Source organism: Polypterus senegalus, chromosome 5 (genome assembly GCF_016835505.1).
Source record: "Polypterus senegalus isolate Bchr_013 chromosome 5, ASM1683550v1, whole genome shotgun sequence".
NCBI classification, from domain to species: domain Eukaryota; kingdom Metazoa; phylum Chordata; class Cladistia; order Polypteriformes; family Polypteridae; genus Polypterus; species Polypterus senegalus.
This window is the reverse complement of record NC_053158.1, coordinates 180,790,103-180,811,461: the sequence shown is the minus strand read 5'-3', so window position 1 is coordinate 180,811,461 and position 21,359 is coordinate 180,790,103. Positions and strand designations below refer to the sequence as shown.

At 35.9% G+C, this 21,359-nt stretch overlaps 1 protein-coding gene across 1 annotated transcript in view; it reads left to right on the top strand.

Moving 5' to 3' along the window:
* Positions 1–21,359, top strand: part of ghrhra (growth hormone releasing hormone receptor a) — a 93,735-nt gene that overhangs the window by 35,857 nt on the left and 36,519 nt on the right. The window contains exon 3 of the mRNA XM_039754195.1: positions 15,873–15,980. Coding sequence (XP_039610129.1) covers positions 15,873–15,980 — 108 coding nt within the window. The remainder of the gene's footprint in view (positions 1–15,872; positions 15,981–21,359) is intronic.

Genomic DNA, 21,359 nt, shown 5'->3' with positions numbered 1-21,359 from the left:
GGTTATTTGTTGTTATTGTGATTTATGAATATAGTGGAGTGGAGGGTGCTTGGTGAACATTATTATAATAAATATAATTATTGTGGCAATTTTACCAGGTGTTTGGCGTGGTACCTGAGGGTTCAAGGGAGCACTACTGCCCCCTACTGCGACAATATATATATATATATATATATATATATATATATATATATATATATATATATATATATATATATATATCCATCCATCCATTTTCCAACCCGCTGAATCCGAACACAGGGTCAATATATATATATATAATATATATATATATATATATATCCCGATCTACATACTGTCAAATAAACGAACCACGCGACGTGGTGCAACACGAGAGGCTTCGCCTCTAGCGCTGACGTCCGAGGTTCGATTCCCGAGAGGGGGTGCAGTGAGTGTATACGCCTGATGAGCCCAGAATTAGGGCGAAACAAGTGCCGCGTACTGTTTGCATTATTTGACAGTAAAACTATTTCAATATATTCAATATATATATACTTTGTATATCAGCGCGTCCCGATTCATTTTACCCTCGCATTCCCTTGGTTTGAGAAGTATGAAAAAATATGAGATTAACGCAGAAAAACAGATGACCAATTGAAGCTTTATGAATAATGGATACTTTATTCGCCATCAATAATTGTTTTGGTAAAGCCTTACTCAGTGTAATCCTCCTTCCATTTTCTAATTTTTTCGTGACTAGCCATGATTAAATGAAAAATAAATAAATAATAAAAAAGTAAGAGCGAAGCGAGGGTCACTTATTGAGGCAGGCAGGCGACAGCTCAATAGCTCGCAGGCTCAATGTGGTGCGCATCAAGTCAATCTAAAATGCGCAATCAGATTCGAAAAAATATATCTTTTCAAGATCTATTTAAATATAAGTAGGTTCTATTTAGTCGACAGAAATATCTTTGGTAGGAATGGAAGCTGAATTTAGTCTTTAAATTTCTATGGTGAAGAAAAATTTATGCAATGATGACTAAATTTAACTTACATTCCTACCAAACATATTTCTGTCGACTAAATAAAAATTACTTATATTTAAAATTTAAATAGAACTTGAACAGATACGATAGTTCATAATACAATAATCATAATATCATAATAATAGTGCACATAAGAGCGGGAGTCATCCATTTTAACAAGCAGCGTATTGCACTGATACGAAATAGCCTGCCCATTTAATTATTTAGGAATGGTTAGATAAATTAAGATTTCGTACAAATGTTTTTTTATTTTTCTTCCTCGATGGATTCTGGCACCCAAAGCAACAGCTGCTCGCACCCCAAAGGGTGTATATATAATATATATATATATATATATATATATATGTGTGTGTGTGTGTGTGTATATGTGGATGTATGCATGTGTGTGTGTATATATCTCTATATATAATCTTCATTTGGATCTTGATCTTTGTTTGTCCGCGAATGAATTAGAAGAAGAAGCACTAGATGGCAGTAGAGAGACAGCTAAAACATAGGCATTGCATTAAGAATCTCCTCCAGGCTTATACTACTGAAGACTGTAGTACTCCAGTCACACCTCAAAACACAGACATTCAAACTAAACAAATTGTTGTGCTTTAAATTAACTAAAGAGATCTACATTTAGATCTTGATCTTTGTCCGCGAATTCCACGCATGCATAGACCACCTTCCAGTTTAGTACATTGTTGTTACTCATGGATGTCAAAAATGTGCCGGAATAACGAAAGGGGTGGTGGACAGTGTTATGCTGGTTAGCTCCTGAGGCCTGGTTAGAGAATGAGATTGCCGAAGATATAAGGTACGTTCCTACGTAACATATGAATGAAAGAAAGACAGTGGGTAAAATGAATGACAACGTAACAGCACGTTCCGGAAATTATTATTGTTACGTTGTTGCCGGCGAGTGCTGCAGGTCTCACAGTTGTACCGTGCCTTGCTCACATGTCAGTGAAGTGATCCCTATTTATGCTTTAAAAAGCCTGGATACCTATGTGCAGCCCTTTTATAACCATTGCTCCGTGTATATTGCCTTACTCTTTGGATTGCCAGAAGGCAACCTGCGAGATTGGAGAAAGGTTGAGAAAACATTGTGAGAGGAAACGATAGCGTCGTGAAAACGAGACGGACTGTGAATGGACAGAAGCAGAAATGCTCCTACACCACCACATAATTACTATTCGGACAGTAATTCAGAGTAGGCCGTTCTTATCGAATCAATGTCCAAGGGTTTTCTTTTGTAATTTTGTTTCCCTTATAAAAAATCATAATGCTGTTCATGACTGGCAGCCGCGTTTAAACAAGGAGCCCTTCACAGACAACTTTAACACGTGCAACGTAGTTGGCCGCACGTGGCTAGTATATATATATAATGTGTATGTATATGTATATATGTATGTGTGTGTGTATGTATGTGTGTGTATATATATATATATACTATATCACAGCAACAGTCATAACAGTGACAAAACAATTTCAAAATGTTTCCTTTTCTTTTTCATTACTTCTTTAACACACTTCTTCTGCACTGTGAAGCGCGGGTATTTTGCTAGTTTACTTATACAAGGCAGGATAAAGACTTTGGGCACCTTGAAGGTGAACTCTATATAATAAGATGAAAAATAAAGGTAACAAAAAAGTTGTTGGGATCAGAATTGTCTTTTCAGATGTTAGTCTGTCAACTGCTGGGTTGCAGATGTGGTGCTCTATTTAAAACCTCCTAGGCATATGAAGCTGGTCCAAGTATCTGGAGCCAGATGTGACATCATGGTCCCTCATGCCGACAAGATTCAGATCAGAGGATAAAAGGACAGGAGAGGCACTAACCTGTGGTTTGGGGTGGAATTACTTTTAGAAAAGCCCTAAACTTGTCTTCCAAACACATGTGTGATATTGGATAAATTTTATGAAGAGTTTTATAGGGTGGTCACAAACCTTTGCTAACAGAGGATAATGCTTAGTAATTAACCAATCTTTTTGTCAATTATTTTTTTTCTTTAATAATGCCACCATATAGTATACAATCTTGGAATAATCTGATTTAATAAAGACATATGAATCCAGATAAATTTATTATGGCATTTTTGTTCCAAAATATTCAGGAAGTCTTGGGAAAATACTATGATAATGCTTACGTGAATTTAACAAGTTCACTGGATAGGATATAAAACTAAAATAAATCCTGGAAAAGATACAGAGGAATTATATTTTGATATAAATTTGTAGTAATTTGAAATACTGCCATCAATGTCCAATAATTCCAAAATAAAAAGAACATAATTATTAACCCAAACATCTAAAAATAAAGACTTATTTTTATATAAAATACAACTATTATTCCAAAACCTCAATTTGAAAAATTATGTGAAAAACACAGTTTTGCTGCCCTTAGTGCTTCAGCATAAACATCTGACAAAGGACCTGGGAGTTTTGTACATTCGAAGTCACACCAGTGAAGAAAATTAAGGCCATCAACTCTGCTAAAGATTGTATAAAATGATTTTGAGTACAGTATTTACCATGAAACTACTATGTTAACAACATAAACCTAACTAAATAAAAAGCTGTCTAGCATTAAAATCATTAGAGACGGAAATGCGTCCTTTTCTATTTACTGCAATACAGCCAATTCCTTGTGGATTTCTTAATAATAATATGCCTGCATAGCTTATTCAAACCAGCTTCTAATTAGAATTGTTTGATCTTTTGATTGTTGAGTTAGATTGAATGCTGTTGTAAATTGATTCGCTTCTATCATATATATATATATATATATAGAGTGGACTAATTTTAATAAACTGACTAACAGTCTCTCCTTTTTCTATAGTTCAAGCTTATTTTGTCTTTCTTTTCGGGAACTCTGAACTTTTCTTTGGCACTTCAATTTATAAAAAATGAAACCGCAGCTAAATCTGACTAGCAGCTCTCTAGGTTTTAACCACTCTACCATACAAGACCATGGGTTACAGGTTCACCATGGTGAGTTAACCTTTCAGGTTATTCCAATCATTTTTGAGGGCCCCTGTCAGTCACAGCCCCTTGGAATAATCCTAACTTCCATCCATCCATCCATTCTCTAACCCGCTGAATCCGAATACAGGGTCACGGGGGTCTGCTGGAGCCAATCCCAGCCAACACAGGGCACAAGGCAGGGACCAATCCTGGGCAGGGTGCCAGCCTACCGCAGATAATCCTAACTTACCCTGTGTTATGGCACAGTCGTTTGTAACAGTGTATTAATATGAAGAAATATGTTTTGTTATTTTTAAGATATCTTAAAAATGTGTATAATTTAAATTTTACTAAAATATATGTTCACATATTTTGTAGGTATATAGCAATATCTTTACTTTTTGTAAGGGATGAAGGCAAATGCCTTTATTTCAAGGTAGATAATGCTGTATCCAAGATGTCAAACTGTTGGATTTTACCATCAAAAAAAAAACTGGAAAGTCAGTACAAGAAAATTTGAAATAAGGTTTTTAATAAAGGGAAGAACATATGCACATTGTGGAATTCCACTGAAAAGAAATATGGCAGAAAGGCTCTAATCATGAACTCTAATATGAGCCCTGTGGTGACTTGATGAGAATTTCTTTAGGTGAAGTAAGAAAGGCTTATACATGATAATTGCTTCAATGCAAAAGAAATGGGGTCTACAAGGCATAGAGACAGAATAAAATCTGATTTGTTTGTGACTCTGTGAAGTTTGCAGAAAGGGACACCAGTTGGCGTAAGATGAGGAAGGCAGGAGGTTTGCCATTAGGTAAGTTAGCATCTGAAACTATAATTTATTCTGTAATACACAGTAAAATCAACAGTGTTAAATGAACTCTAATAGTGTTAATGTAACCCTTAAACCTTTTAAGTGTTAAGTTAACATCTGCAATTCTGCTGTACGGACATGCATTTAAATCTTTACCTTATGTAATACCTTCCACTAGTAATCTGGAGGGACAGATTAATGTTAACGCGGATTTAGTTTTTGCTTCACTTTAATAGTAGTAGTGTAAGCTTCTACATATATAATAAATTGCAATAAATAATGATATCCCAAAGAAATACTTTCTAAAAATTGTTTGTGAACTTTGCTGTTTTTCAGGTCAAATTCATTAAACAATGTAAGGGATGAATCAACTGAAATAAACGGAGCCCTCTGTCTCGCCCAGTAATTAATAAGTGAGACAGTTGTTACAGTGGGATTTCAACAATTTTACTGGCCATACGACAATCTTCATCAGACATTTATAAACCATTTCATTTTTTTACTTATATGGAAGCTAAGTAGAAGTCTGTAATGTCTTTTTGAAAATATATCCAGAATTTTATATAAAATTTAGTCTGCAATCCAGGAAAGTTCACAAATATTTAAACTTCTTGACTATCTCGACAGGCTGGCAATTAATAGTTACTGTTTGACATAACTGGAACAGGTTTTTGCCACTACAATCCTCTAACTCCTTCGGAACCATAAATCTGAAAAGTACTTTTCTTCTTGATCCACTCAACAAATCATTAATCTTTTTAATCCGTTCCTCATTCCATTTCTTAGAAACAGACTAACAAGTCTATCAGCAGCTTGAGCGATAATTAATCAGCGCAAAAACAAAAAGCACAATTAGTTCAACAAAACAAACCAGTTAAAAAAGTCAGAATTAGTGTAAGAAGTGTTTATTACGTGCGTTCATAAGAAATGTACTGATTTACTTCATGAGGTAGAAGTTCACAATAAACAAGAATATTTGCATAAGATACTTGAAATATTAAAATATGTGCTTCAATTTAAAGTGTAAATGTTCTTGATTACAATATAAATTTGTAATTTTTCACCCTCTATAGAGGTTCATAGTCTCATATTCATACTCACTGGCCGTAAAATAGTCTAAAAAGATATCCCACATGATTATGTTATTTTTAACCACTAGGACTGCCAGTAAAGTATCAAATATCAAAAAATATTCTCATATTACTGATCAGCAACCTCAAAATGACATAAAACAACACTTCATATGTTTTGTGAAAAGGAGTAACTTTGTTGCATCGTATTCCATTATGGGGTGAACCCCTGAGGTCGGTTGTTGTGGCATGCACAACTTGAAGTCTTTCTAATCATTTTTGCCTAAGACAACTTTTGGTTTACTCTTTATGATAAGGTTGTAATTTCCAACAAAAAGTATGATCCAAAATTGGCCCCAAAATGAGGGTTTTTTCAGGTCAAGAGAACCAAAAATAGCTTGACATCCTGTGTAAGCAGACGAGTTCAACTGTACATATGTGAAGGTTTTCTTGTACTGGTGAGTCAGCAAGTGCCGAAGTGAAAAAGCCAAAGTGATTTTAAAGCATTCATTAGTAGTTCTTATGAACGCAAAAAAATACATCTGACCTGTGACATTTATCCTACTTTAGAGTTTTGCCTTCTCCTGTTATTCAGTTTCCATTTTTATTATATTTTTACTTTATTTCATTTATTATGTGATGATGGTTAAGCTGAATAAAACCATTTTGGATTGAATGTTCCTATTTTCTTTAGGTTTTGTAAAATAATACCAAATATTTATTGTCTGTTTTCATATGTGACAAATTACAAAGGATCATATGGATAATGTGCTTTAATGATAGCTCTGCAAATGGCAGTCATATTCCTGGTCTCATAATTGTGAATTGCTCATAAGACTGTTACACAGACTCACACATTTTTCAATTTCTGGCCTAACCTCTGCTCCATATGTCTTTCTGCATTCCTCCAACTGTTAATGTTCTAACACTGTTACGTCAAGTTTATTATGTCTACTGTTCTTGTTTTGTACTCAATGACACAAATATTATTTCTACTGCATGGTTGATCATCTGACCCTATGCCTCAGAACTGTGTAGAAACCCCAGAGATAGCTACTCCTGAAGTACTGAGCAATGGAAAGATGGGGGTGTGGAGTCACCCATACCTTTAGGTGACAGCAATTTGAATGTCCATTATGATGGACATTCAGCTCAGAATGTCAGGGTCCTTTCACAGAAGACTGTAATCCATGATTATAAGGATACTGGCAGGATGACTTCAGGGAATTCCTAGAATTTTTCTGACCCCAAAGATGGACATGCTTCTCTTGAAGTAGTCTTATCTCAAAATGTATAAGTCCATACTGACCATGTTGTACTTGGAGATGGGAGGAGTAGGCTGGAATGTTGGTACAACTAGTGTGAGAAAGACAGGGCATAGAACAAAGAAGAATGGTGGAGGCAGTAAGCAGAGGAGATACAAAGTAGTCACCTCACCTAATACATATGGTTCACCCCAGGCACAGTATATTATGATTTGGATGCCTTTTTAATTTTCCACATTTTTGTAATGCATTATTCCTTGACTTTTTCATGTCTAAGGAGGTTTTGAGATAAGCATAATCTATTTATCTACTTTAAATATTTATTAAAATTATATTTGAGGACATTTATAAATGAATACATCTTTTTGCTTTCCCTAAGGATATTTCCATTTTTGCAGTCTTAAGTTGCCAACAGAAAATATGTAGCATGTGATGTCATCAAGACCAGACTTTAAACGATCAATGCTATACACTCCCAGTTTTACCAAGACGGGATAAAAGAAACCTAATTTTTCACTCTGTTCATATACAGCACTAAACTACATTTTGTTTCAGTTTATATTTTGTGGTGAAGTACAGACAAGAGTATTGATTTTATAACAAGTTAAGTAGATAGATAGATAGATAGATAGATAGATAGATAGATAGATAGATACTTTATTAAGTACTGTAGTTCGTTAGAAACTGGTGTAGTTGATGCCAAACCAGCAAAACTAGTGTAAAATCCAGTGCCTTAGACATTAAGACAAACTGCTTACCTATCCAGGAGCTTAATATGCAGTTCACGTAACACATAATACAGAACACAGATACTTGTGACACAGCGCAATACATAATGAGTAAATGCATCAGAGCATATTACTGTTATGAAAGAAATCTTTGAGATCATCCAGTAAAAGGCGACAAGGCCTTTCAAAAAGCCATTTTTCATGGGTGTGTCATTCAATTCATTGAGGAGGAGTACATACCATGACTGAAAGCCAGAGTGGTTTTCATAAACTTGTTTATCCATGCAGTGTCACAAAAAAAGAAGGGATTTGATATAAACCAAACATTTGTAGATTTTAATAGCAGCATAAGTACATGCTCAAGCTAATGTTATTATATTAAATGAATAAAGCAGCTTGAATATGTAACACAGATTGCATACTACAGACTGTCATTTTATGGTGAAAAATTATTAACTTGCATGCTAAAATATGAATACAAAGATAAAAGAGCATGTATAGCTTTTTCCATAAATGCCTATAGCCCCTATATTCCTAAGTATGAAAGCATATATGGCCAGGGATAAAGTGTTAGTGTCTGTTTTTCAGTGCAGTCTTACAAACAAACTCAATTATGAAAGTGCTTGTGAATATTTTCACAGAAATCTGCCCAACCTGATATTAATGCAACCACATAGTCCATTTACTTTAAAGTAAACATCTTCAGATAAACACTTGTATTAAAAGATAGCTGCAAAGCATGACTAACCAACTGTTTTAGGTATAAAATGGAGCCTGTTGTCACTGACTGCATAACATACTTGGACAGCACCTATTCAGCTCAGGATTGCAAAGTCTTTAGGGGTTGTGAAGCATGGCTGTAAGTATTAACGGATCACAGCTCCCTTGAGGACATACAATGTCTATAGAAAGTATCCACCCCTCTTGGAAGCCTTCACATTTTATTATCATACAACACTAAATTATTGAAATCAGCATCAGAATTATTTTAGCTTTTTGAAACTGATCAACAGAAAAAGACTCTTTAATGTCCAAGTGAAAACAGATCTTTGCAAAGATATAAACCACAAAATAACTGACTGCATAAATATTCACCCTCTTCCTGTCACTACTTAGCAGATTCACCTTTGGCAGCTATAACAGCCTCTCAACACTCTAAATTTTCCTGATTAGAAAACTGCTCAGCCTGTCAAATTGCATGGGGATCAGCAATGAACAGCTTTTTTCAAGTCCAGCCACAAATTCACAGTTAAATCAAGATTTGGAACCTGACCCAGCCACTCCAGGACATTATCATTGTTGTTTTTTTAAGCTATTCCTACATAGGTTTGGCTTTACGCTTTGGGGTTGCTTTCTTGCTGGAAAGCAAATCTTCTCCCAAGCCTCAGGTTTACTGCAGTCGTTTCAATATCTGCCATTGTATCCTGTAACTCCTTCAGAGGTCTCCTGGTGGCCTCCATCACAAGTCTTCTTCCTGCCTGATCATTGAGATTTTGTGGACGGCCTGCTCCATGCAGATTTACAGCTGCACCATACTCTGTCCATTACTTAAGGACTGTTTTAGTTGGATATTCAGTGACTTGGATATTTCATTATCTCCATCCCATGATTTCCCCTTCCAATTACCTTTACATGGTGTTGCTTGGAGTATATCTCTCTTTACTGTGTAGGTAAGGATACTGACTCACCAATTGTTGCAACTACAAGTACAGGTCGAATTCCATTGGAATGAACTCCATTTTAAATAAATGTTCATTTTGATGAATTTTTGTTTTTTTAGTCTTGGCCAGTTTCCTGTAGATCTAATGTTAAACAAATCTCATTTCAGTGAAGTACATTTATCTACAAAATTCATTAGAGCAAAGCCATTTTTCATAAAAAAGCAAGAAAATGTATTTCTTCTGTATTTGGCCCAAAAATCTCAATTCAGGAGCTCAACTGAACAGCCAATTAGATTACACATTTAAGTCACTTGGTTTACTCGATAGTTGTCATACTCTTGCAGTGGAGAGGAGCTCAAGAAAGGTTACTGCAGACCGGAGGCATTGTGGGTATATCTACAGACAATCAAGTTTGACTTCAGTTGTTAAAGAAAAAAGTTTGGAACTTCTTGGTGTCATTGCTGCTAGCTAGACGTCTAATATTGCATTTAATGTATGATGTTGTATTGCCATATTCTTCTACAGTAACTAGTCTGTGGGAGACATACTCATAGAAATTACTTCACAATAAATTTGAATTTGTGTCGGGGATAAGGACTCAGATGTTGGCAACAAACTCAGATAAAATGTAGAACAGTAAGATGAGATGCTAATTTTAGGTATGGCTATTTCCCGTATTCACCCCACCTCCATGTTGTTTTAAACACCACTTTGGTCTCTTTGGGTTTCATTCTGTGCTCAAGTTGTCTTATGGGCACCTGTATAGTTAAGAATGACTTCAATAAATAGTTTATTGTCTACTATTTGGTATTCTGAAAGTCTTTATTTGCACAAGGACAAAACCTAACAGTAATAGCTACCAGAGGTGTAGGTATTAAAAATGTAATAATGATACCACTCCTGTTTAGATGAAATACATTCATGAAATGAATGAAACAGGCCTTTTTCTTTAAGCCAATTTTTTTAGAGTCTGGAAAAAATACAGTTGTCATGTTGTTTACCACAAACGACAAAACTGTTCAAAGAGCACATGTTAGCAAATTAAAGCCTTGGCTAATATCTTTTAGCACATAATTAAAGTAAAAGGTCATCATGGACGAAACAAAGTCCGTCTGCAGTGTGGTGAAGAAATTGCTTATGACAAGTCTTTGAAGTTTCTTGTCGATAAAGGACACAGAGGAGCAATTTTCTTCTAATGCATCCAGAATTAGAAGAAATTGCTGATCTATATTTACAGCAGCATTATAAGATGAACTTCACCCTGCAAGATATTTAGATGATTAGTGGAATAAAAGTCACATTTTAGACTTAACAGTGTTCACAATGTAATTTCATGCAGATTGTTAACAGTGTTATTAAAGAAAACGGACGGCTCATCCTTTTCATTAAAGCCTTCCCTGGGGCAGATACTGATTATAAAAGAAGTAAATGTCAATGACTTGCACAAAGTATTCACATTTGCATCTGTCTTTAGTATTTGTCTTAAATATGGTAACAAATGTATGTTCTTTTTAAGTCAACTATGGACAGCTCAGTTTTCATTAATGCTTGTCTGATTTAACCTTGGAAACAAACCTTCACTGTAATAGATTAATTACTTTTTTAATAACACAGGTCTAGACAGTGGGCAAAAGTGTATTTCTTCTCAAAAGAGAGCACCCTGAGGCTTGAAACAGACACATACAAGGAAACATGGGAGAGAAAACTTGTACACGTTTGAACGAACTGAGAATAAAATGTCATCCATAATGGCAAGCATCCAGTCAGCACAATTTTTTTTCCTAAGTGGTGTGATGACTTTGCCACTAGTTCGTTTACAAAACCCAGCCATAAAACTTTCCCATTCCTTGATAGTTCTGCTCTACATCAACTTCTGACTCTATACAGATTGCCCAGTTATGAGCAGAAGCATTAAAAAACTCCTTATTGTGACAAATGAAGTGGTGGATGACACATAGACTATCATGACTGGGATTTTTAATGGTATCTCACACCTAATCTTCCTTTTTTTGCACCCTTGACTAATAAACTGTTTACGGACTGTAATATCTGAACAGTACCATGTCACGCACTGTATTTAGAAATAATGAGTGACCGTGTCAGTCTCCTCATGCATCCTCTCTTATCTAGAGTTCACTACACAACAATGTGAATACAGTTTTAGAGCTTCATTGTAGATATTGGAGCTATGCTTCACTAGCAGCTTTAATCAATCCAGTGTTTCAAGAGGTGAAAGAATGTATTCTCATAGTATGGGGCACAAGAACAAAACTGACACAGGGAATCGGAATGCTAATTGTGTATTGGCAAAAAATGTAATAACTGAGTGAAAGACAATGCATGAAAAATTTAATCTGTTTGCAAATCTGGTTAATTTAAGCATGTCTAGAACCTTATTTGGCAACAGTAAGTGAAAGCAATGTAAGGCACCTTTGACAGGAGGCCGGCCCATCTCGAAGCCCAATTTAGCATAACCAATCAAACTTTCCCATACTAATGTGCACATATATGGATTCTAGTAGAAAAACCAGAGTGCCCTAAGAAACCCCATGAAGACCTGGGTAGAAAATGCAGACATCAGAGAGTGAATTAGCTGGGATTCAAATCTTAGACTTTGGGGCTAAGCAGTGGCAACTCTTTTGCATACAAAATGTTAGATAGATAGATAGATAGATAGATAGATAGATAGATAGATAGATAGATAGATAGATAGAGCAACAGCCCCTTTCAAATACACACCAGAATTACTAAGAAGAAAGAAAACTTCTAAATTGGCTAAAGATAAAAAGAGCCTTCACAATCACATTAAGGCATTAAAAAGTATTGTCATTGGTATGAAGGCGCCCCAGTAGTGTTACTCGACACATTTTTGCGGAATAATTTGTTGGCTAAAAACCCTCCGTGTTAGTGTGTGTTAGTGTTTGTTCATAATTTAATGTAGAAAATTGCAAATGTTGGTTAAAAAGAACATTTCTCTATTATATAAAAAAATCTTGGGTCGAGATATGACCTTCTCGGATACACTTTAATGTCCCGTTAGACAAGGCAGTGAGACAAAAGTACAGCTGTTGTACAGGCTTTTAAATGTTTGAAGCACTGAGCGACATGCAGATCATGCAGCATAGCAGCAGCAGGAAGCCAACAGCAAATCGAGCACAGAGAAGGTAAAAAAAAACTTAGTTTCTCATTGTATCACCATTTAAAAGGGGGTTTCAGAAGAGAAACCGTATCTCCTTATCGTGTGTTCAGCCCCCCACTTCACAACGCGAGTAGTAGAGACGCAAAGTGGCTGGCGTATTGTGCACCCTGGGGGAGAATGGGTGGTCAGGGGTGGGCGAGCAGGGGGCAAAGCCCCGTAGTAAATTGTAAACACAAAGCAAAATCAGGAAAGGATTTAGGGGTTTATATTGACATAACCATTTCATCGACTAAGCAATGTTACAGAAGCATTTAAAAAATGTAAAAAAAAAATGTTAGGCTATGTCATAAAAACTGTTGAATTTAAGTCAAGGGAATTTATGCTCAAACTATATAATGCACAAGTAAGATCACATCTAGAATACTGTGTGTAGTTGTGGCCACCACAGTATAAGAAAGACACTGCAACACTTGAAGCTGTTCAGAGGAGAACAAACAACAGGTTTAAGGACATGTTGTACTCTGACAGACTTGGAGAATTAAATCTGTTTAGTCTCCAGCAGAGGAGCTTGTGTGGGGACCTATTCCAGGTATTTAAAGAAATGAATAAAGTAGATCCAGCAACATCGTTTCAGCTTAAGGGTAAATCACATATTCAAAGTCATCAGTGGAAAGTAAGGGGAAGTGCATTTAAGACTGAAGCCAGGAAGCACTTCTTCAAAAAGTCTTAGCTGAGGCAGAAACCTTGACAACCTTTAAGAAGAATATTGAGATATTGGGACAGCTTGGCAATTAACTAAACAAATGGGTTTGATGGACTGAATGGTCTCCTTTAGTTTGTCACACTTCTATGATCTCTTATGTTTCTTCTTCTTATAATGGCACTCAGCATCATTTTCATTGTCTCCTTCGCTACTATCTCCAGGGGGTCCCAAGTGCACCCCATAACTGATCCTGCCTTTTTAATTAGCTTGCTGATTCAGTGTGCCTATCTTGAAGTGATGTTATTGCCTTGGCACAGCATAATGTAAAAGTTTGCACCAACCATCACAGAGTTATATTGCAGAACATGTAAAGGACCTCACTACTCACATTAAAGGAATGCAGTCACCTAAGAATAAAAGAGTCTGCTTTGCCCTTCCTTATATAGTTCCTCTGGATTATGAAACTAGTCCAGCCTGTCATTAATGTTGACCTAGAGTACTTGCAGAAGTGCACAAGCTCCTCATTCACACCCTAAATCGTGACCAACAGTAGAGGCTCTTTGCTTCTGTGGAAGAATTTGTACTTATTAATATTGATATATGTCTCCATTGAGTGTTTTCTTTGTCGGCTTTAAATCCTTATTTTGTCAGAGTGAACTTTATTCTCAATTGGCCATAGTTTAGCTATTAATTAATGGACAGATATTGTTGGGGTCCAGTTATATGAACTTGTTTCAAACTACTTTGTTTTTCTGTCTTTATGTGTACTAATTATGCAGTTAGTAATTTGTAACAGTCCTACGTTAAATACATTTTTTTGTACCACAGAATGTGCTGACTTTTTATATTCTATAGGACACTTTAACTTTATAATAATTGTGCTTCCTTACATCTGTATTTTAAGACAATGGCCATTATGTAATGTTTGAACTTCTGTTCACTCATCCCAGGGTTTGAAATTGTCTGCAAGAGGTAGATAAGAACTAATTAATCATTTCTGTAATTTACAAAAGCAATATTTGTGAAATTGTAAGAGTTACCATCTATTTGCTACCTTTGTTCCTTGTTTCATGTCTTCACATTTATGCTTTCAGCAAAATAAGTCCTATATCCATGTAGCTCATAAGGCAGATTAAAGGGGGAATGGATTTGGGTGGATTTGTAATACTTTATATGCTGTGAACTGATCACAGGGTTCATTAAGAAAGTTAATAAGAGTTCTGAATCCTTCAATGTAAATAAAAGGCTTTTTATTATTGTTTAATATTGTGGCGTATTTTTCTTATCAGTTTCTAATCAGTTCTTTGGTTTTACTGATGTCACGTTGAAGAAACTCTCTTTTTGCACCAAGAAACAAAGTTCTCCACCAGATTCATATACACTGTCTCATCCACTTATCGATACACCCTATTTGTGCAGGACCATTAGAGAATTTCTATAAGTGACATGACCTAGTATTATATTTACAGTATAAGCCAAGGTTTACAGGTTGAACAGAAAAGGTGACAAAATTGTTCCTCGTGGAGCTCCAGTGTTGCTCACATCCACATCAGAGATTCAGTCCTTGAGCCTCACAAACTGTGCTGTACCCAACAGACAGTCCATTATGCAGGACACCATAGGTTTATCTACCTGTCATATATGCCTGAGGTTAACCCGTACCAGGAATGGGTAAATGGTACTATTTGCCTGCCTATATAAATGTCATCTCTGATAAAAGAGCATTGGAACCATCAGGTAAAAGGGTCATTTTATCAGATTAGCCAGCCCAGCAATGACTGCTGTGGAGTGGCCAGTAGTAAAGAGGTAGCTTGTTGGCTGAGGTCTCCAAGACACTGAACAAATCTAAATCCTCACATGTGATATAATCTACTCTTACAATTTGCTTGGTAGCTTGTACTATTACTATTGTACTGTCATAATGTATTCCTGAGGTGGCAATGATAGTTTGGCCATCTAGATCTGTGAAGAGGATTACTTTCTTAAGATGTCTTCCATTTTTTTCCCTACAAGGATTTTTTTTGGGGGATTTATTTTCTTGTCTTCTTATTGAGTCAGGGCTCTGTCAAAAAGCAGGGCCTGTTAAAGCCCACTTCAGCACTCCTTGTGTGAATTTGGGCTATACAAAAAATAAATTGTTACTGTTGTTGTACTGAAGGCACATGAGAAATCAAAATTACAGTGCTGCCAACTTTGTTCAGATGGGAATAAACCTTGTGTAGTAGATAGATAACTAAATGTTATAGTCCAACCTGTGGTTTTCCCATTAGTGTGTCTTTCAGTGCAATGCCATCCAGTTCAGGTACTCTTTCCTGAATTAAGCCCACTTATGCAAGGATAGTCTCTAGCCCTTACATGACTATGAGCTGAAAACTACTATGCTTGGCTGGAAGGAAAATGTCTTAAGGTGTTTTTTTTAGTACACTATATTTTGCAGTGTTTCTCTCTTTAGCCTTAATCATGCTGTGTATCATGCTCAATGTTATGTCCTGCACTAGATATAAATCTGACATTTTCTTGCTTGCTTAAACAGAATGCCTGACAGAATGGGATGGACTGTGGTGCTGGCAATCTACTGAAATTGGAAAAATGGTCAATGTGACGTGTACTGATGTTTTCAGTCACTTTCCCGTCAATCAAGGTAATTTAATTTCAATACAGTGATCCCTTTCTATATCGCACTTCGACTTTCTCGGCTTCACTCCATCGCGGATTTTAAATGTAAGCATATCTAAATATATATCACGGATTTTTTGCTGCGGACTTTGGGATTTTTCTGCGGACAATGGGTCTTTTAATTTATGGTACATGCTTCCTCAGTTTGTTTGCCCAGTTGATTTCATACAAGGGACGCTATTGGCGGATGGCTGAGAAGCTACCCAATCAGAGCACGTATTACATATTAAATAAAACTCCTCAATGATATACGATATGCTTCCCGTGCGGTGCTTCGTACACTTAAAAACTCTAGCAGCACGTATTGATTTTTGATTGTTTGCTTTTCTCTGTCTCTCTCACTCTCTCTGACATTCTTTGCTCCTGACGGAGGGGGTGTGAGCAGAGGGGCTGTTTGTACAGAGGCTGTTTGCCTATAGGATACGGACGCTCCTCTCAAAAATGTTGAAAGACTACCTTCACATTGCTCCCTTTTTCTTGCAGCCGCTTTATCGCTGTGCTTTGCATACTATAAAGCCCAACAGCTCGTATTTATTTTTGATTGTTTGCTTTTCTCTCTCTGTCTCTGTCTATCTCTCTGACATTCTCTGCTCCTGACGCACACTCCTTTGAAGAGGAAGATATGTTTGCATTCTTTTAATTGTGTGAAAGAACTGTCATCTCTGTCTTGTCATGGAGCACAGTTTAAACTTTTGACTAAAGGGTGTTCTTTCATGTCTAGAGGGCTCTAATAATGTTAAAAAACTTATTTAGAAGGTAAACAGGTTTTCTATGCTCTAACTGCGAAAATATTAGATTTATAAATAAAAAATCCTACTTCGTGGAAATTTATTTATCACGTTAGAGTCTGGAACGGATTAACCGCGATAAACGAGGGTTTACTGTAACTAGGATTTACTTCTAATCCCCACTGTGTTTTTGTCCAGATAAACACTTGTGTAAAATTTTGTATACATAATCTCACATCTAAACTAAAATGAAAGCAAACCTTGCATAAAATGGTGACATTATGTATAGTGTGGAGTTTACTTATATTGAAGTCAATTATTTTTTCTTTAAACTCTTGTAATGGGTGCTGCATTTCCAGTCTTCAATAAATCTAATAGGAACAAGGAATGTAAATCTAAACATTATCTAAACCTCTTTTATCAATTACATGGCCATAATGACCTAAGAGGTACCTGAAAAGTAACTGGGGCCCCTTAGTATAGTTTGAATGAGCTTTGTACACTCATCTGGCCCTATGCAGTCAGCACTGTCTATTGTAACCAACCGGTACCGACACTACAGTTCTGTTGTGGTGTGGAATTTTGGATATAAGTTGATAAATATTTTGTATGCTTTTATTTGTAAGTCAGGCAAAGTAAATGTAATAAAAGTGTTTTATTCATGAGAACATTAATGCTTTAATGTTAAAAGAACAACCCACCCCTTCTCTACAACTGACTTAGAAATTTATTGCAAGGTTGAGGGAAGTACCTAAAACCAGTTTGGCAAATGACTCTTTGCAGGATATACTGTACTCTCTCAGTCAACCCCCTCAGGAAAGCCAAACTACCTGACTTGCAAGCTTCACTCAACAAATAGTTTTGGGGTAGATGTGAAAACAAGCCAGTCACTGGGGAATGTGTCGCACCAGAGTTCTATTGATCTAAAGTTGACTGTTTGGTTTTGAAAGAAAAGCCAGACTATACCACGACTCCCTATTGGCCATAGGATCTGAACAGACAATGTATACATTTGGTTGCTTTACCTTCCCCCAACTCTCTCTCACACCATTACCATGAGAAAGACAACACAATGAAGAACACAGCTCAGCAGCCATATTGTGAATGGCATGCAGCTTGTCCTGAAGAAAGCTAGAAATGATGACTTAACTAGAGACATTTAAAGTAACTACAAGTTTGTGTGCTGCCTGAAACTAAACATTAACATTTATCAGGTTGTATGGTTGTCAATATTCACATATACTTAGCTTATTGTTCTTATTTTATGAATATTATCAAAATTAATTTCCCATCAACACACTTTTTTCAATATTTTCAAATCAGAAACTTTGCTAGAAGGAACACAGTTTCTGATAAGACTTGAAGACTCAGAACAGCATTTCCGTAACATATAAAAACATATATAAAGTTTCTTCCTTTCTAAGATTCCAGAGTACAATGGGGAAAGGATCTTTCACTTAATGTTTCAGAAAATGAGTGGGAGGCCACCACTCATAGAATACACTCCAGCTCCATGTGCGCAAAACATTCCATAATTCAACTTAAAATCTTTTGTCAAGCACATGTATCTTGTTTAAAATAGTCTAAAATGTCACTAGGGCAAGATTCAACCTGTGAACGTTGCAATCGAGCTCCATCCTCACTGGGCCACATGTTTTGGACGTGAACCAAATTAATCTCATTCTGCAGAAAAATCTTTGAATCAGACAGCCTTAGTACACATTCACCCCTAACCCATTAACAAATGTGTTTGGTGTACTCCCAGATGGAATTAAAGTGGAGAAGGACAAATCAAGTGTAATGGCATTTACCTCACTACTAGCACATACTTGCTCAACTGGAAGAATCCTAGCCCATCTGTTATAAGTCAGTGGGTAAATGATGTTCTGTACTATTTGAAATTGGGGAAAAAATGTAATTCTTGCTTAGAAGAACTGTTCAAAACCTTTTTTTTTAAATATGGCAAGATCTAATTAATCAAATCTTATAATAAGCATTTATATTGAGGAAAAGGACATTCTCCTTTCTTTGTTGTTTTTAAAGATTTGCTCATGCAGTTGGCTCTTCTCTCTTTCTCTTGGGCGGTTGTTGAATTCTGGTTTGTTAACCTTGACTTGATAGTATGGAAATAAAATCAAAACAATAAAATAAAAAAACACCAATTATATAGAAATTTGTAAAAGCTAACAATATTGTACATCCTCTTTCGGCTCCTATAACGTGCATCATCACAAAAACACATCACTCCCAAAATAGTAAGGAATAACTAACAGAAATATCAAAAATAGTTTTATGATTAATGATTCTATATCATAGTGGCCATCCAGGATCCCTAGATCAGTATGAGAATGATCCAATCAATACAAAACGAAAGGTTAAGAAAATGTAATGGGAATACTCAGCCAGCTGTGAAACTAACAGCAGGATACCAGAGCTAATTGTATTGCATGACCCATAAAGACACTGGACCATCAAAAGGCACATTCATGCATAAAGCCACACCCATTCAGGGTTAATTTAGAGGCAGTCGTTAATCTAACACATGCACACATTTCACATATTTAAGAAAAAAGTTGTCACCAGCAACAAAGAACTTTATATTTATGAGACGACTCATAATATTAAAACCGACAAAATGAATATGCTAGCAGTTGTTATATGTATCACATTTTGCTCTGGAGGATTGCATACAGTTCATCAGCTGTATATAACTAGGCTAAGAGGGCAAAGAAAAGAGACTGATCTTTTGCTGTTTTTGCTGCTATTTCTGGCACTGCTGCACCAAGAGTTGTGTGGGTATAAGAAAGAAACCAGCAGTGGTGGGACCATGACTGTTGTCACAGCTGTAGCTCTCCTCCATTGTTCTGCCAAACTGCTAGTGCTGACTGATGATGGCAGCGATTAAGGCAAAAAATCATGTTTTCAGTCATTTTAGCCTGGTAATGTGAACATAGCCTTAGTGCTTGTAATAATGGGTGTGTTCCGCTGTGAAGTAGAGTCCAATCCAATGTTTGTTCCTCCATTTCATCTGATGCATCAAGGACACTTGTCAAATTTAGAAATGACAATTAACCTAATGTACATGCCTTTGGAAATATGATAGGAAAACAATTGTACATTAAATGTGCCACAGTGGCACCAATAAAGTCAATAGCCAGAACAAATTACTCCTGCATCACAACAGTAGGTTATGCTAGTAATTAATATTGTCATTATATCTTGGTTCTGATTTCTGTATTTACTTATTACAATACTTTAAATTAATATTTTTGTAACTTAAACTAAAAAGTTCTTTTATTCTCTTATAATATTCATTTTCAAGCAAATTCAAAAATCCTAATCCCCAGAAATCCAAGGCAGCCTTTTTTGACTGTAATTGTTCTATTTTGTTATGATATAACAATTTGCTTTCAGTGTTTTATATTTTGTCACAGATCTTCTGATTTTTATTAGCTTTGCCATGTACAGTAACAGAATGCATATATTATAAACTAGAAGCAGCATTCGGTGTTGCACAGGTAAAAAAAATTTAAGTTCTGGTCTGTTTGTCTGCTAGTCTGTCTTCAGTCTGTTCTGGTGTTTCATTTGCTTTGAGCCACCAGGTGGCACTGTCTTTCAAAGTACAGTAAAAAGTAAAACAAAAAAAAAAGTTACCCCAAGGTCAAAATATTGGGTCTGTAGATAGTCTACAGCAGCAGTTCTCAAACTTTCGTATTTTGCACCCCTTCCTTTTCACCCTGGAATAAATCTGCGCCCCCTGCATAATATAAGATAGATGAGAATAACCCATGATACAACTAACAAAGGTATGACACTCGTGCGGTGTCACGGTATCCTAACATTTTTACTTCCATAAGATTTGCATGTGTTCGGCTAACTTCGATGAAATATATGCAATGTATTTTTTTTTTAAGTGCTTTAATAACTGTTAAAATGCCTTGTGTGGTTCTTGGTAGTAATTCTAATCCCAAAAGCAAAGAATAAATGATTTATTCTTATGTAATTATTTTTTATATAAAGAAATTATTAAATATGTTTTCATTTTTAAAAATCTCGTAAACAAGGACACGGATGAAATCAATCTGCGCAAGATGAACATATTTTCGTCCTGAAAATAACCCAAAACGCAGTAAATTATTTAACTCAATTTGGCAATATTGGCTATGCTGCCAATATGGTGCAGTCATGCCACATTATCACCTGATCTACTGTTACTCAAATGTTCGCGACAGATACAGATATGTCTCGAACTATCTAAATTGAAAATACGTGACTATAAAAGCAGCAGCAGTGGCACCACTCATCATAGAAACAAACTTCAAATAGAAAAGGAGCTCAGAGTGTCTATCTCGATTATCAAAGCAAAACTGGACAGGCTGTGTACTTTAAAGCAGGCACATATTAGTCATTAGATCTATGCCTTAGAAATATTTTATTTTAATTTTAGTTATAATGCATTCATTGTGAATTTAAATTTGAAATAAATTGTAAAAAATTAATTTTGATGTCTTGTTCATTTATTCGACACCCCAACCCTTGTACAGCTTCAGAACCGCTGGCCTACAGTCTCCTCCTGATTGAAGAAGTGTGCAAATTTTGGCAGACATTGGTATGAC